The 16,441-nt window shown below is 65.8% G+C and overlaps 1 protein-coding gene across 1 annotated transcript; it reads right to left on the bottom strand.

Annotated features, from left to right (window-relative positions):
- Positions 1-7,898: 7,898 nt before the first annotated feature.
- On the bottom strand, positions 7,899-15,380 carry LOC309411226 (carbonic anhydrase 15-like; the record flags this gene model as incomplete). The annotated part of the gene is made up of 8 exons (XM_082007782.1): positions 7,899-8,628; positions 9,291-9,457; positions 9,661-9,727; positions 10,058-10,150; positions 10,853-11,013; positions 11,257-11,427; positions 13,612-13,647; positions 15,314-15,380. 8 exons carry the CDS (start codon positions 15,378-15,380, stop codon positions 8,410-8,412), a joined length of 981 nt encoding a protein of 326 aa, XP_081863908.1. The 3' UTR covers positions 7,899-8,409.
- Between the last annotated feature and the right edge of the window lie 1,061 nt (positions 15,381-16,441).

Genomic DNA, 16,441 nt, shown 5'->3' with positions numbered 1-16,441 from the left:
TTCAACAACCACTGGAGGATTTCTCGGGAAATAACGTCTAACGGTGCGGAGCATCCCAGGGAACGAGCACTGCGGTAGCAACCCCAAACTTGCCAGGAAAGCAAATAGCGGAGGGAACCCTTGAGTGGAATTAAGTTTCTTTCACCCAGCTCTTGCTCACACGGACATGCCAGGGTGGGCAGCAATGGCCTGGACATAGCACTGGTCCTGCTGTGGTGAAGGAGTCCCGTGCCCTCCGGCACAGCTGGGGACCTCCCAGCAACAGCAACACAGTGTTTTAGCATTTCAGAAGACTTTATTCTGATGGGAAGATGCTGATAATTACTCAGATGAGGTGCTTTTCCCAGCGTGTATTTCTGCAGGGTGTGCAGCTCTCTGGCCAGCTCCGGGTTCACAGCCACATCCGCAGCACCAGCCCAAGGCTCCCGGCTGGAGCAGCATCCCCATCCCTGTCCCCATCCCTCCCCATTGCTGCTGGAGACAGCAGCTCCCTGCTCCAGCGTCTCCCTATGTCCCTATGCCCAAATTGCTCCCCCCTGCCCTGCCTACATCCCTCGCACCCAGGGGCGACCCACACAAACACGCCACCGAGCTCACGCTGGCTCTGCAGGGACAGCCGTGTCTCCTGCACCCCACGCCCCGTTCCCGTGCCGGCGTTATCTCCACGTGCACCAAAGTCAGCTTTTGCCAGGCAGCAGGGCTGTTTGTGGCTGCCGTTTCTCTCCCGCTGCCTGGTGACCCTGCAGCCCCTGGGGACGGTGGGGCACTGGGAGGTGCGCTGAGTGCCCCAGGCCTCCGCCAGCCTGCATGCCACCACAGGGGGTCATCCCCGCTGGCACAGGCAGGGGCTCAGCCCCGGCAGCACGGCCCGCTCTGACCCCCAGCAAGCCTCACCCCTTGCTGTGCCTGGGGCCACCCTGGGGTGCCCGGCTCCCCGGCTGCTGGGGTTTTCCTGGCTGCACCCAGCGTTTTGTCCTTCCCCAGGCACGCTGAGCAGCTCCAGGGACGTGTGCCAGCCCTGTGGGGGCCATGGGCACTGTGCAGCCCTGGCAGGGCACAGACGGGAGGGCCAGGGGTGGACATGAGCCCTGGTCTGCCCTGGCCCTCCTTCCCTCCTGCTTTTTGCCGAGAGGCACCTCGTGCTCCAAAACAACTTCATTGGCTTTTTCCTGCTCCCCAGCCGGGCAAGGGAGACCCCGCCACAGCACAGCCCCGAGCATGAGGCAAACCCCCTTCCCATCACCCTGCACAGGGCACTGGGCCGATGGTGGCAGTCCCAGGGTCCCTGCCCATGTGTGGGGTGACAGGCTTGGGATTTTCCCGGGAAACCCCATCCTCCCAGAGCAAACCTGCGCCCAGGCGGGTTCACAGCCCCCTGCGCTGCCGCTGGTCCCAGCAGCGGGATGGATGCTCAGGCTGCACCGCAGCAGGAGAAGGAAGGAAGGGCGATGGAGGCATCTGTCCTGTTGTGTTTCAAGATGAGCTCCTTCAAGACACAGTTTCCCAGGCATGGAGAGCCCTCAGCAGCAGAGAGCCGGCAGAGTTGGTCCGGGGAGGCTGCTGGGCTGCAGCACCTGCAGTCGGGGGTCCGGGAGGTGAGGGTCCCTGCAGTGCGGCCGCATGCGCCCAGCCTGGCTCGCTGCTGTGGGACACGGACTCAGAGATGGCATCAGCTCCTCCGCCCCGGCGCTGAGCCCCTTTCCACAGGCAAGCGAGGTTATTGCCTGGCAAAGCCCTGCCCGAGGCATCCTCAGCCCTGGCCTCGTGGTGCTGCCGGGCTTTCACCGGGGAGAGCTGCTGCCGGGGTTTCTGCCAGCCAAACATGCCCCAAGGACCAAGACCTGCTGCCAGGAGGGATGTTTGCATTTTTCACCGCTGAGAAACCTGAAGCCTCAGTAATTATCGATTCCAGTAGTTGGCAAACCATGCCCTTAAGCAGTGGTTGAGGCTGGAGTGAATGACTGGGTGACGCAGGAGCTCCCATCCCAGCTGTTTTACCCTGCTAAATGGCACATTTTGGGGCGGTGGCTGGTGGGGAGAGGGGTGACAGGGCAATGCTTTTGTGGGGCTTGAAATCCATCTGGGCGACCATGGGTAAAGCCTGTCCCTCGGTTACAGGACACCAGACCGAGCTTTTCACAGCCTCAGTCTGGGGCAGGACCTGCTGCGCCATCAGCCGGGGTCTCGCTCCGGCTCGGGTCTGGGCGAGCAGAGCACAGGCACGTCTCTGACTCCAGGGGCAGGAAACCTCACTAATTATTGATTAAAAGATTCTGCTAAACCCTTTCCCTAAGCAACAACTGGCAAGGAAAAAACCTGCTGAATTATAGATCAGGGGCCCTGGAGCACCCAGGGCCCCCACACCCCCCCAGACCACAGCGTGGCAAATTTCCAGCCAACGTTTGACCCATAACAAGCCCTTCAAGGGGCTGGAGAGGCTCCGCTGGGAATCGCACTGGGATGCGGGGCCTGATCCAGCCCCTGCAGGAGAGGGAAGCGGTGCCTGGGAAGAAAAGGCCCATCCGGCTCCTGCGGCCGCCCTCGGTGGGGTTTTGTGGTGAGCAAATGTGCCGAGTGAAACCGAAACGCACGCCTCTCCCCAGCTGCAGCTCTCGTTCTGCCGCCTCCTGCGCTGACGTTTTAAACAGTCATTTATTTTTCTGTTTTCCCAGCTCGCCATTAATTTCAAAACAAGGGGGATCTAATTTAGTAAATGAGATGCTTCAGGAAGGCTTTAATTAGCTGCAGAGAGAGGCGGCGGGTCCCGCGGCAGGGTCGGGGCTTGGCGAGAGCTGCGGCTCGCAGGCGAGGGCTCAGCAAGGCCCTTGGCGGGGATTTAATAAGCCCCGGTGGTTTAGACACTTTGTGCTTGGGGGTCCCCACGGCCGAGACCAGAGGGAGGGATGCGGGGATGGGGGCAGAGGGGTGCGGGGCCATGGGAGTTTTTGCAACCCTTGCCCCAAAACACCCCCTCCGGCCCCGGAGGGCAAAGCTCTGCTCCGGTCCCCAAACCCTGCCCTGGGACGAGGGCAGCTCCTGCACCCATGGCCTTGCGCTTGGGGGCCCCCCAAAACCAGCCTGGGTTTGCTGTTTGTGTTGCACATCGCTGGGTGATTTCCCCAGGACACGGCGAGCCCCGGCACCGCGAGCCAGGAGGACCGAGGGGCTCCCTGTGCGGGCCGCGGCCGACGGAACGCCTCGACTGGAGGGACGCGTCCCGCCCGCGCTCCCCCCAAACAGCCGCTGTTCCTGGAGGCAGCAGGGCTGAAACTCGAAAGCAAGAGCTGGGGCCGAGAATAGCCCCGGCCCAGGCTGGGGGGAGCGGGGCAGAGCCAGAGCCCACGGGGCGGCCGTGGGAGGAGGGCGCGAGTCCCTGCACTTTGGCCCTGTGGCCGTGCCGAGCTCGGGCGATACCCTGTGACCTCTGCCCTGTCCCCCAGCACCCCGAGGGGCGGCGATGGCTCCTGCACCCCGTCCTGACATCCCCCTCCCGGAAGGGTTTGGGGAAAGGCTGCGCAGAGCCCCGGCCGTGCCGCGCCAGCCCCGGCCCCCCCAACGGCACCGCCGCGCAGCTGTGCGGCCGCGGGGCACTCCCCGGCTAAATTTACTCCTCGCCCGCCACAATCTCCAATCAGAAACTTGACGGGGGGGCCAAAAAAAGGAAGAGAAACCGTCTCCAGCGGGTGCTGACGTGTGAAGAGAAGCGGGTGCCACACAGACGAGCCCCGAGTCGGCTCAGCCCCGCGATGGCTGCTGGCTCTCTGCTGGGGCGAGCTTTGCCCCTGCCTCGCCAGGCTGGCACCTCGCGGGGCCGTCAGCCCACAGTGGGGGACAGGTTTTGGGCCAGCCTGAAGCTGCCCAAAATTGGCAGGGTGGGTGGTGGTGGAGGACCAGGGACCCACCGGGCGCCGGCGGCAAGGCTGGCGGGGCTGCGTGGCCGTGCCAGGGTGCACGTTCCCAGCCCGGGGTCACCCCTCCTGTCTCCCAGAAGGTCCCTGGCAGGGCCCCCCAGCAGGGTCTCGCCCAGCAGAGTGGTCGCTGCCCCAGCGTGGGGTGTCCCAGCTGCTGCACACGCACACACACGCACACACGCGCATACACACAGTTGCACATGTATGCACACACACACGCATGCACACACCCCAGTGATCCCAGTGATCCCAGTGATCCCAGTGAATCCAGGCCCCCGGCTGGGCACTGCTGACCCCACACACATGGGGTTCACCCTGATGCTGTTCAGCTCGTGGTCTTGTCCCCCTGCGCCACTGCCACAGGGGGACCAGCCCGGGGCCTCCTGCTGCTACCCCACTGCCCGGTTACCCCACATCCTCCCTCATTAACTGAATTAAAATAATCAGTCTCTGCCTCCCGCCAGGCAGCCCCTTAGCTGGGCTTGTCCGTCAGTCTGACGTGCCATGAGATGTACGGGGCAGCCTCCAGACTCCCACAATATGGGGCAGATCTTCCTGAATCTGGGAAATAAAATACAGGTTATGAATTAATAAAATGGCGGTTATAAACAATAAAATATAGGTTATGAATTATAAAATACTATGGAACACGCCCTGGGCAGCCCCAGGTCAAAGCCCCAGCTAGGGACAGCCACAGAGTCCAAGGCCGAGGCTTATCGCCCTGCGATTGAAAGGGAATTAAACTAAATAAATAAATATTTGAGGCTGGTGTGGTTGCAAACATGACCCGAGCAATCAAGCCCACTGGTGAAGAGAGCATTTGCATAGCTCTGTCAAAACAGCAACCGCCGTGGCACGCAGCTGGCGGCCGGCAGGAAGGCACCGGGAGGGGCGGCCGGACCCCTCGCTGGGGTTTTATTTGTGTGTGTATTAAACCCTAGCCACAGCCTAGGGAGAGGTAAACAGCCCCAAAGATAAATGCCCAGGCTTGTAAACAGGCTGTAAACAAGCTGAACCAACTAAAAAATAAACACCTTTCAGCTGCTTCAAAATATTTGTCATCTCAAGTTTAGCGTGATAATAAAATAAAACTCCCAGCAGAGCTTTAGCCCTGGTCTGGGGACCAAGCAAACCCTTGTCTTCTGCTCATCTTTGGTGTAAACAGCCACGTCTCCCCAGGCAGGTGGGCTGATGGAGACGTTTTATCACAGGGCTGGTACTACCAGTCTGGAGAAATACGGTCATTAAGTTTCAGCCTTTGTTAGGACTCCCAAGATGGGGTTTTTTAGCTTAATATTAAGAAATTTCTAGGTCGGGAACATTGGTGGCAGGGTGATGGCAAGGCGGTGGCAGTAGTGGCTGATGGGTCTGATGGAGGCGGCTGCTGCAGCCCTCGCCGGGCCCTCGAGGGGTAACAGAAGGGTTTGACTCAACCAGTTAGGGAGGACTTGAAGCCAAATTTGTTTTTCTCCCCCTCCACGGCCCGCCGGGGTGAGCGGTGCCAGTGCCGCAGCTTTTGCAGCCAGCACAGGGGGGACTGGAGGGGAATGCGGGGTGCATCCCAGGGCTGGATCCTGCACCCCGGCCGCTGCCACCCTCCCTGGCACCCTCCCCACCCTGAGCAAATGCCGCCAGCCCCAGCAGAGCCCCAGCCCTTTCCCCTTCCTCCGCAGCCACAGCGGTGGAAGAACATTGGGTTTAAGCATTTCTGCCATGTTTTGGGCACTTTTGGCCAGGCACCCTGGGCCACCGTGGGCAGGGGGGTGCTGACACACATCACCAGCCCCCAGCTGAGCCCGCGCTCTCCCCGGGCAGCTGTGCCGACCGCAGCCCTGCTGCTCGGGAACAGCCTTTGCTAAAATTACAGCCCAGCCGAAAACAAGAGCGCGCTTTGGCCAAACACCAGCTGGGAGCCAGGAATAGCCCCGGCCCCGACACGCACCGCTTCCTCGGCACAAACTTTCCAGCACGTGGCACCCAGAGCACTGCTGCCCGCAGGGCGGGAGGCGGGAAAAGCCACTTTTCAGCCCCATTTCAGCAATGGCCCTTGTGGGGGTCCAGGTCCTTTTCCCGGGCAGCCAGGGCAGCCCAGCGTTCCTGGGGGGAGGCACAGCACCTCCCCAAACTTGGGGTCCCAGCAGGCTGCACAGCGTGTGCCAAGCCCTCGGGGTGGTTTTGCCGTCTGGCCTTACAGATGCCTCGGCTGCCAGACCCTGCCCGGTGCCGCTGCCGTCCTCTGCCAGGGGCACGGTGGCCGGCTGGGGTGGGTGCGCAGGGGATGGGGACCCTGAGCACAGGGGTGTCTGCTCCCAGGGCTCCTGCCAGGCATTTCACCCCCTTCTGCCCTTGGGGAGCCACAGCCTTGTGCCCTCGACGGACCCCCTGGGCAGGCAACATCTGGCCCAACTGCCCAGTGCCCCTCACACCCTGGCCTGGTACTGGAGTGGACTGGGGGGCTGCAGCCCTTTGGGGCTCGCAGTGGCTGACCAGGTCCCGCCGTGCCCCGCGGCTGAACCTGCCACGCTCGCCAGCGGGGCCTGTGACCAGCCCTGGGCTGGACGCGGGCGCGTTTGTGGGGCAGCCGTCCCGCAGCCTGTGGGTGCGAGGGGCCGGGCCGTGCAGCGGGCAGGGGGCAACGAGGGCGCACGGAGGGACGTGGGGGCACAGGCAGCGCGGAGGACGCGGGGGGAGCGCGGGGGGAGCACGGGGGGCGCGGGGGGCCGCGATGGGACGCTGCGGGAAGCGGAGGGCACGGTGGAGCGGACGTAGAGGCGGCACCGGCAGCACGAGGGCGCGGGCAGAGGCGCGCGGTGTCCGCAGCCGGGAGGCGGGCGCCCCCTGGCGGCCCCAGCGGCGCTCCGGCAGCCGCGCCCCGCGCAGCCCCGACGCCCCCGCGTGGCCCGTGGCCCGCGTGGCGGCGGAGCGGCGGTGGGCCCCGGCCCGGGGCGGCCCATGGGCGCGACGGCAGGCAGGCACACGGGAGAGGCCTGCGGGGAGACACGGGTGGGCACACGGGGCCAGCCTGAGCCGCCCGAGGCGGTGGCAGCCCGCGCTGCCCGCGGGCACACGGGGCGAGCGTGGCCCCGCACCCGCCGGCTCTCCCCGGCCTGAGCCCCCAGCGGGGCGGGGGCAGGCGGCCGGGGCCGTTACCCCACGGACGAGGTCTGTAAGGAACGGTCAGCCCACGGGCCCCGAGCGAGGCCACCGCTTCCAGCCGGGGCTCGGCAGGAGTGACCGAGCTGGGCGACGGCCATGGCCACGCCGGCCAGAAGCGGTAGCCCATGGTCAGCACCCTGTGTGTGCTGCACGCCCAACGGCACTCGGCACCCCGGGGCCCGAGCACGGACTCTGCCCTCCCCTCACCGGACCAGGGTGGCTGCTCCAAGACCCCAGACCTGAGCTCTGGGGTGGCTTTATTGAGCCCCAGCGCCCACAGGGGCCTGCGAGCACCTCGGCATGGGGATCGTGGGGTCTTTGGCTGCGCCCCTTCACCCCCTGGAGATGCCTCTTCCCTGCTGCAGCCTTCAGAGACAGCCCAAGCCGTGCCAGGAGGATGCTCAGGCCTCCTGCACCCATGGGTGCTGCAGCCTGCCCTTGGGCTGGGGGGCGGCTTCAGTGCTGTGCTGGCAGTGGTTTCCACCCAGAAATGGTGAAAACCTCCACCTGCCCCCTCCGCTCCCAGATAAGGACCTGTGCTCTTATGCCCATAATTCAGGAGGAGACGGGAATGCGCCTGGAGCTTCAGCACATTAATTATGAACCACCCCATTCCCCCGGGCCCTGGCTCTGCCCCTGCCTTGCCAGGCAGCACAGGAGCAGCGCCGGCAGCTGCAGCTATTTCTGCCAGTGTAAAATTCCATGGAAACAGCCATCGGTTCCCCGCGTCTGGCCCCAGGGCACTGAGGGGTGCTGTGACCCCGGGGACAGCCCCGTCCCTCCTCAGCCAGCCCCCACGCTGGGGAAAGCAACAGGGCGGTGTCTGCAAGCACAGGGCCTGGAAGGACCCTGAGCCACGTGCAGGGCCAGGATCGGGCCCTGGGGATTTATTGCACAGGGAGGAGAGGGGCGTCTCATACCCGCCTGCGCAGCCACGCGCAGGGCCAGGGTCCCCCGAGACACCGTCCCCCAGCTCCCTCCCCACTCACCCTGCCCACAGCCCCGTGCCAAGCGCCCTGCCCCAGCGACGCCGAAGGGACGCAGAGCCAAAGAGGCAGCGACACGCAGCCACCGGCGAGGACCTCGGCTTTATTCCAGCCCCTCCCGCACCCCCTCCCGGTGGCTACAGGGGCATGGCCGGCAGGCTCCAGGCTTGCAGGGATTCACGGGTTCACCTCTGCAGAGATCCAGGTTTGCCACTCCTTCACCCAGCCAAGGTCTCGACGTGCTTTTTTTGTCATTTTTTTTTCCCATTTACCCATGAACCAGATGTGTTGCCTCCCTGTCGCCATCGCAGCGAGGCGATGCTCGTGTGGAGACTGGTGAAAGGCTGGGCCAGACTCTACGGGGCTGTCAAGAAGGGGCCGAGCAGGGCCAGGAGGAGCAGGGGCGACAAGACCTGGCAGCGGCCCCCACACGGTGACCCGCCGCTGGCCGTGGCCGCCCTGGAGGCGAAGACCTTCCGGCTGCGGAGGGGCTGCGGCGGGCGGAAGTTGTTGGTCATTTTTAGGAGCACGGGGCCGGCGGCCGGGAAGTGGAGGGTGCTGACGAATGCCCGCAGCTGTGCAGGGGGAGAGGCAGGGGTGGGCAGCCACTTCGCCGGGCACCCCGAGCCCCCACCCACTCGTGAGCCCCCTCCCGTGCTGCTCCGCAGCCAGCGGCACAGGACCCACGGCATGGGCCCACGCTGGCGGGTGTCCTCCCGCCACCCTTCATCACTCTCCCGAAACCAGACCCGGAGGGTAAGTGCAGGAGCCAGGGCCTTGCAAGGATCAGCTCTTGAGTTTTAAAGGAGCTAATCGTGTTTCACTGCCTGTGCTGGGCACTTAAAGAGCAGCTGGCCCACGTCACCCTCGGGAAAATATGTCTACTAAGATGCTTGGGCAGCAGAGGAGAACTCCATCCATCCATCTACCCATCCAGCCATCCACCCACACACCGACCTCCTTAGAGCCTCTTCTGAGCTCCATGGGGTTCGCTCCCATTTCTCTCTCTGAATACCGGGGCTGGGCGGGAGAGCACTACGGAGGGGATTTCTCCCTGCTGGCAGGTGGCCATGGCCCTGTTACTTAACCCTCATAAAATTAATTAATTGCCAGGAGCGTTATTGTAGAGATGACTTTCCCTGTGCTCTTGCTTAGGGGTCAGGAAGGGCGAGGAGAGGGGCCACCTGGGGGGTCCAGCCCTTCGGGCGCTGGAGCGTGGGGCTGTGCACGCCGGTACCTGCTCATGGCCGATCTCCACTGGCTCCTCAAAGATGGTCCAGATGACAACCTCGCTGCAGTCAGGGGTGGTGAGGGAGCCCTGGTAGCGGTAGTACCCGGAGAGCCGGCCGGCATGCGGCAGCAGGTTGCTCAGGCGGAAGGTGGAGGCCAAATCCACGGAGTCCCCTGCGGGGCGAGACACAGGGACTGAGCCTGTCCTGTGCATGGACATGGCGGGGACAGCAGGGCCACCCCCAGCAGTTTTCCTTCAGTCAGATGTCCCCACAGACTGGCAGGTCCCCCCAGCCAACACACCCGGGCACAGCCCTGCCCTCCTGCACCGGGGTGTCTCCCCTTTCCGCCCCTGCCTGGACAAAGAGGAGACGCACCAGCACGGGAGACGTTCCTCAGCCCCGCCACGATGGTGTTGTAGTTGGTATTAGGGGTTTCGGAGACCTGCGGAGGGGGACAGTAAGCAGCTGGGGCAGGGCAGAGCCAGGTCATCCTGTACCGCCGAGCATCCGCAGGCAGAGCCGGCCCCGGCCCCGCGTCGCCACAGAGCAGTGGGGACGGGCGAGCTCCCAGCCGGCACCCCCTTGCACAAAGCCGGGGGGGGGTCACGGCGCCTTTCACCACGGAGGTTTGCCAGCCCCTCCTGGCCTTGACCCAGCGCTCCTGCCCCTTCTCGCTCCCTCGGGGCAGCCATACAATGCTCCCCCAGCCGCACCACGAGCAGCCTGTTCCGGGGGTCCCTCCCGCCAGCAGCCTGAGCCCCCGCAGACCCACCTGGAAGAAGAAGCCGAGGACGGCCAGCCCGTTGGGGTGCCCCTTGGCCTCTGCCAGCGTCCGGTACTTGACATTGATGTGGACGATGTGCAGCTGGGGAAAAGCACGGAGGGGCCGAGTGTGGGCAACCCCCCCCGGCCAACCCCCCGGCAGCGGGGCACTCGCCCACGGACCTCCCCGGGGCAGCTGGGTGCTGAGCCAGCCACCCCCCCCAAAAGCCCTCCCGATCTCATGGGTGTTTCTGCAGGGCAGCCGCTCAGAGGATCAAAGCGCCCGAATGAAGCGAGCATCCTTTGAAGGGAGTGGGGAAAGTGGGCCAGCGTCCCGGGGTGCCTGCCAGCCGCAATACATAAATTTTGCTCTCCTCTGGCAGACAATTAATATTTTAGAGGTGCAGAGCCTCTTTTACCCAGAAGGATCCCGACACGCTTGGCACGACGCACTCCTGCGCGCTCTTGCTTGCATTCACTGACTCAGCGTGCGGTCCCAGCGGGGCACAGAGCCCTCCAAACCCTGCCGAGTGCCTCCGATGAGGCAGCTGGGCCCACGCACGGTAAAGAAAAACCTTGAGTCTCATGTCAGCTGCTTTTTAACCACCCAGGTGCCCTGTGCGGCGGCTGTCCGTACCCCGCCATCGGCGGTGACGGGGAGCACGGCCGAACCCGCCTGCGCGGCACCACCAAGTGGGATCACCCCGCTGCGTGGTGGCCTTGGGGTGCACCAGCATCACACCTTCCCATCGCCCCAAGGACTCGGGCCACCCAGGGAGCGCGACGGGTGCTTTTTCTTGCCTACCTCCATGGGGAGCCGGCGCCCGTCGAGGGTGTGCTCGGAGCCGTTCCCAGCTGGGCTGCCCCAGTGGAAGTGGAGCTGCAGTGCGCGGTACCTGCCGGGGAGGCCCCCGCCGCTGACGGCGATGTGCTCAGAGGCCAACTCGCTCGCCAGGCTCAGCATCGCTGCGAGGGCAGCGGGACAGGGTAAGGATGGGGGTAAAGGCGGGGGACAGTCTGGCAGACCTGGGCTCGTCCTCCCCAGGCCAACGCACCCCAGCACTAACCCCAACCCACGGGGCAGGAGCCACGCCAGGACCCTGCAGCTCGAGGGCAGAGAGCACCCGGGAGCGGTGGTGGAGCCGAGCCCCGGCCAGGACAGTGCCCGGGGAGCCGGGGCAGGGGAGGGTGCCCGGCCGCAGCACGCACCTGTGTGCCCATCGTTTGCCAGCCTCCACTTGCCCGGGGGGGCCTGGTCGTAGCCCTCAAAGAGGATGTCCCCGAGGCTGCCATCCCGCTGCAGCTGGCGCCTGTCGATGTTCACGGGAGACTGCTTGTCGCCGCCGCACGTGGCTTTCAGCTCCTTCCAGTGGCTAGGGCCTGCAGAGGAGGGGCAGGGGCACCACGGGCAGCCAGCGAGCCACTGCCGCCCCGGGGGGCTCACGAGGACAAGGGTGGCGAGGTCTCCAGCCAGCCCCGCCGTGCTCGCCTGCACCCATGGGAGCTGCCCTCCTGCCTGGCCAACCTTCCTCCCTACCGATGAGCAGGGGCTTATGGCAGCCTCACCCACAGCCAGGTTTCCTTGCAGGGCTGGGGGCTATACTTAGCCCAGCAGCAGCAGCCGCCGTCCCTCCACCCTGCCGCTGGCGAAGGCTTTTCTCCCAGCCCCTTCTGCCCATCCCTGCAAGCAAACCCAGGCTGGGGCTCACGCAGAGGGAGCAAACTACCCCATACAGCACCTGCGAGGGACAGACAGACGGGAGCCACTGAGAAGGGGGGACTGAGGACTCAAGGGCCATTCACAGAACACGCGGTTTGGGTTTTACCACATTTTAGCCTACCCACGCTGGTTTTGTCAAGTTTGTGGCAAGTGGCAGCGCATCCTGGCCACGCAACTCATCCTGGGGCAAATGGCCTACAGGGTCCAGTGTGACCAGCCGATGCCCAGCGGCAGCTCCCAGGGTGGGGGGGGTCACTGTAGCAGGAGCTGGGCAAGGATGCAGCAGCACCAGCAGCCAGCTGGGCCTGCTGCAAACCCACAGTCCTGCCTGGGGGCCATGAACTGAGGTCCCCAAGGTTGCCACCATGGCTAGACCACACACCCCGTACGTGTGGCTCACTGTTCCCCTCGTCCCGGCATCATCACTTCTCGCAACACTCATTGCAGTCCTCAGCTGCGGGGCATAGCTGGCCACCCTGCTGCTCACTGCTCCAGTGCGGCTGCCGTGACTCCCTGCTCCTTTGCTTGGTGGCCCCAGGGCAGCCCGAGCTGCAGGCGCCCGGTGTGGAGGTGTTGGCACCGGGCGCTGCGGCGGCTGGGCTGCAGTCCCATCCAGGGAACGGGAGCTCCCCGGCATCTCCAGCCCCATCCACCCCAGGGCACCCCCCGTCCCGGAGGAGCTCAGGGCATCCCTCCGTGGGCACCGCTGGCTTTGCTCTGGCACACAGTATAGCTGGGCAGCCTTTGGCTGACCCACACACCGTTACCCCTCATATCCCCTACAACCAGGGCCTGGGGGGCCGTTCCCCAGGCAGCACCCCACGGCCCAGCCCTCACCTTTACCTACCTTCTCATGGACAAAACCACAGACACAGGCTCAGCCCCACCTCCTGCCCCCCAGGCTCAGCCCTGCCTCCTTCCCTTCCCCTCTCATTACTCCGGGCGGCTTTTTGCCTGGAAACCCCAGGAGCCGCAGCCTGGCCGTGCCACTGCCCTGCTGACTCCCCGGCACGGTGCTGCCAGGCAGCCCCACAAATTACCCGGTGCCTTCGTTAAGGAACCGTTCCCTGCGGCCCTGCTGCAGGCACACGGCCGGCTCCGTGCTGCCCAAGCCGCTTCCAGCCAGCCCCGCTCCCCTGCCGAAACCTGCTCTCGCCGCTGGCCTGATGAGGTTGAATTGCCGGTGATGCCGAGCGTTGGTCCGGCCGGGATAAGCGGAGCCCAGCGATTCACGCTCTCCGGCCACAGCGGCTGGGCACGGGGCACGTGCACCCAAGAGCTATAAAACAGTTGGGCCATGACGGCTGATTAAATACTCGTTGATCCTTAATTAACCTTTTACAAGCTATTTGCGTGCTTCAAGACAAAGTGCCCCCAGCCATGCTTCCCTTCCCAGCGCGGGCAGGCAGGGCTTGCTGCCTGCCCAAACGGAGCCGTCCCTCCTCGTGCCGGGGCCCTGTGCCCCACGGCCCCCCCGACGCCTCACTGGGGTTGCTAACGGCGTGTTTTAAATCTGGGATTTAATTTGCTTCAGGTGAAAGAGGGGATGCTGGTGCTGCCCCAGGAGCACCCGGACCAGGCTGGGGCAGGGGGCCAGGGCCGACTCTCCAAGGGGCTCAGGCGCTTGTCTCCAGTCTCTACACCAGCACACCTGAAAGTGAAGCTCCTCTAACCGTTCCCACCTCGGTATGACATGGGTCACGTCGCCTTTCTGCAAGCCACGCTGCCCGCTGCAGCCTCGCTGATGCTGCCCGGGGTGCCCTCAGCCGGGCGCTGCGGGGAGACGCGGGGCTCCGAGCCCCGCACGGCGCCGGCACCCCCGTCCCGCACGTGGCACCACTCACCGCATTTGGGGTCCTGCGAGTCGTAACACCACTGCCCTGCAGGAGAGAGAAGGGCTCAGGGCAGGTGATGGGGACAGGCACCCGCTCCCCAAACCCACCCACAGCCATGCCCGGCCCCCCGATGGCGAGGACACCCCTCATCGCAGCCAGGGGTCCCGCCGGCGCTCCTGTTCATCCCAGTTATTCTCGGCGCTGCTGGTTTCACACGTTCTCACCCTCCCTGCCTCCCCCGGCCGTTCCCCAGGGAAGCCTCCCTCAGCATCGCTCCGCTCCTCTCCGAGGCAGCCAAACCTCGCTGCTTGCGGGGCTCCTTCCCCAGCCGCTGTGGGGCCAACCCCCCCCCCCATCCTGCGGAGCCCAGGCGGCCCCTCGCCCCACGCCAGTTGCCTCACCTGCCCCCCAGCAGCCCTGGGTGAGCAGGGAGCTGGGGGGGCTGCTGCAGCCCTCCCCGGTGCTTCCCGCAGCTCCCACGGGCGGGCTGGCAGCAGGAGGCGGTTGCTGGGGGCTGCAGCAGGCAAGGGGTGGGGTGGGCAGGCCTGCGCCCACGCTGCGGGACGACGGCTCGCTCCGTCACTCGGCCACCTCAGCCGGAGCTGCCGAACTCCCACCGGCGCCGCTGCCCGCGCATGGGGCAGCTACGGGGACCGGGCGCTTGATGCCGGGTGCCGGCGCGGCAGATCCGGGGATGCTGAGGGGGTGCGCAGGAAGACGGAGCCCAGCTCCTGCCGACTGCGCAACTGCCCAGGGCCATCAGCTCTGTGATGAGGGCTGCGGAGTGCACCCCTTCCCTCCTCAGCTCCCTGCCCTGCTCCCGGCGGGACGCCCAAAGCTCGTGCCCAGGCGCCCGCGGTGCTGCCCGGCGCCAGCCCAGGCGAGCGGTCCCTGCTGATGGCCGAGGGCCCGTGCCAGCGGGCCGGTTGCAGGCGAGCCAAGCCACGCTCTCGTGCCAGCCGCGGCCGCTCGGAGCAGCAGGACAAAGGCAGCCCTGCCTGATTCCACCTGTGCCGCTCGTGGCCCCAGCCTGCACCGCATCCAGGTCCTCGCTACAGCCCTACAGGAGACACCAGCCCCAAGGAAGAGCCGTGAGCGGGATGGTGCAGGACCGTCCAGGGGGAAGCCAAGCTCTCGGGAGACCCTTGGATCTGCACCCACCAGCCCTCACCCAACCTCGAGCATCCTCCAGCAGGAGCCAGGGCAGTCGCTGCCGCCAGCCTGGCCCGAAAGCAGGTGAGCACCCCAGCGCCTCGGCCCCGGGACGGCAGTGCCAGGTTGCTCGGAGATTTCATCCTTGTCGGTGTTTCCCAGTGGTGCTGGTCCGTGGGGCAGGCAGGCTGAAGCCCAAGACCCAAACACCTGAATACCCACCCACCCCAAGGGGACCCCAGCCCAGACACCTCCTGCGCTGGGTGGGCTGAGACCTCCTGGAGCCCAGCAGCACAGCAGGGACATCCTCCAGTGAGGAGGAGGATGGTGGGAGAGCAGGAGACAGCTCCTGGGCCAGACCTGGTGCGTCACCCCCCAGCACCTGGGAAAGGGAAGGGAATAAACAGGTCCCCTGCACTACGGAGGACCCTCAGTGCACAGCACGCCCCAGCTCTGCACCCCATGACCCCCCATACTCTCCCACCGCGGGGACCCCCGTCCCCTTCGGCCACCCCAGACGCCCTGAGAGGAGGGCGGGCAGGCAGGCAGCGCATCTCACCTCCCACGGCTGCTTGCACGACGAGAGGCAAAGTCAGAAAAGTTATCCCCAGCCCCGGCATCCCCATGCCGGTGGCAGGGACGGGCAGCAGCGGGCAGGCGGCCCCGCTGCGACGCCCCATCCTCCTCCGCAGTGCGCCCGGGCAGGCGGCGGGCTGGGGCGGGAGGCAGCGCTGCCAGCGCCCAGGCAGCCCAGAGAAATCCTCCGCTCCAGCCTGTGCACTGCTGTTAAATATTCATCACAAGGGCTGAGTTTTTAACTCCTCGGCTGCTAGGAGGGAGCGGGAGAGTGGCCCGGCCCCCAGCCAGCCCCTCTGCGCCGTGCCAGGCCCCTGCCCGGGATGCCAGCCCAAGGGCAGGCGGCAGGGACAAGGCAGGTGAGCAGGGGGCTGGCAAAGCCCGGGGGTGCAGCACGCTCCCCGGCCCGCGCCCCTCCGGTACCCCCGGGTACCATCCTGCTCTCCATCCCCAAAACAGGGGGTTGGCAGCATCCCCACCGTGCCCCGTCCCGTGCCCTGCACGGTGCCATGGGGCCACACATGGGCTTCAGAGGGGGCTGTCGGTAGGCAGAAGGCGCCGGGGGCACCAGCACTGCCCCATGCCCTCCCCACTCTTCGCAGGTACGCGCTGTGGGACAGCCTTTGCCCCCCACCCCCCGCTTTGGCAACTCCCCAGCCAGCAGCGGGTCCCGCATGCCCCACAGCAGGAGGGCGGCAGCTCCCATCGGAGACCTGACGTGGGGCGGGCAGTGCCGTGGGGACCCAGGGGCCGTATCCAGCTGATGCCTGCAAACAGGGTGCACGCAGCCCCTCCCCAGGCAATGGCCGGTGGGTGCCCATGGCGCCTTGGCCACGTAACTGCAGCCCCCAGCCTCGGGGCACAGGTGGCCTCTGCATCTGCGCTATGGGGGGCCCTCAGCCCCCGGGGTCACCGAGGGGCAGCACGCTGGTGGGGCAGGATTCGGCCCTTTCCCCTCCGGCAGCACGAGGCTGCATCGTGCCGTAGCAGCTCAGGCTCTCACGGCCACGCAGCACCAGCCAGCCAGGGCAGGGGGGCAGCACCCAGGCACGAGCCTCGGCACCCGCCCGGGCATCACAGGAGCCCGGCGCGGACGCGGCTGTTCAGCTCC

This window comes from Phaethon aethereus (genome assembly GCF_964289735.1).
Source record: "Phaethon aethereus genome assembly, chromosome: 17".
NCBI classification, from domain to species: domain Eukaryota; kingdom Metazoa; phylum Chordata; class Aves; order Phaethontiformes; family Phaethontidae; genus Phaethon; species Phaethon aethereus.
The sequence above is the reverse complement of the archived record's forward strand: the minus strand, read 5'-3'. Positions and strand labels throughout refer to the sequence as shown.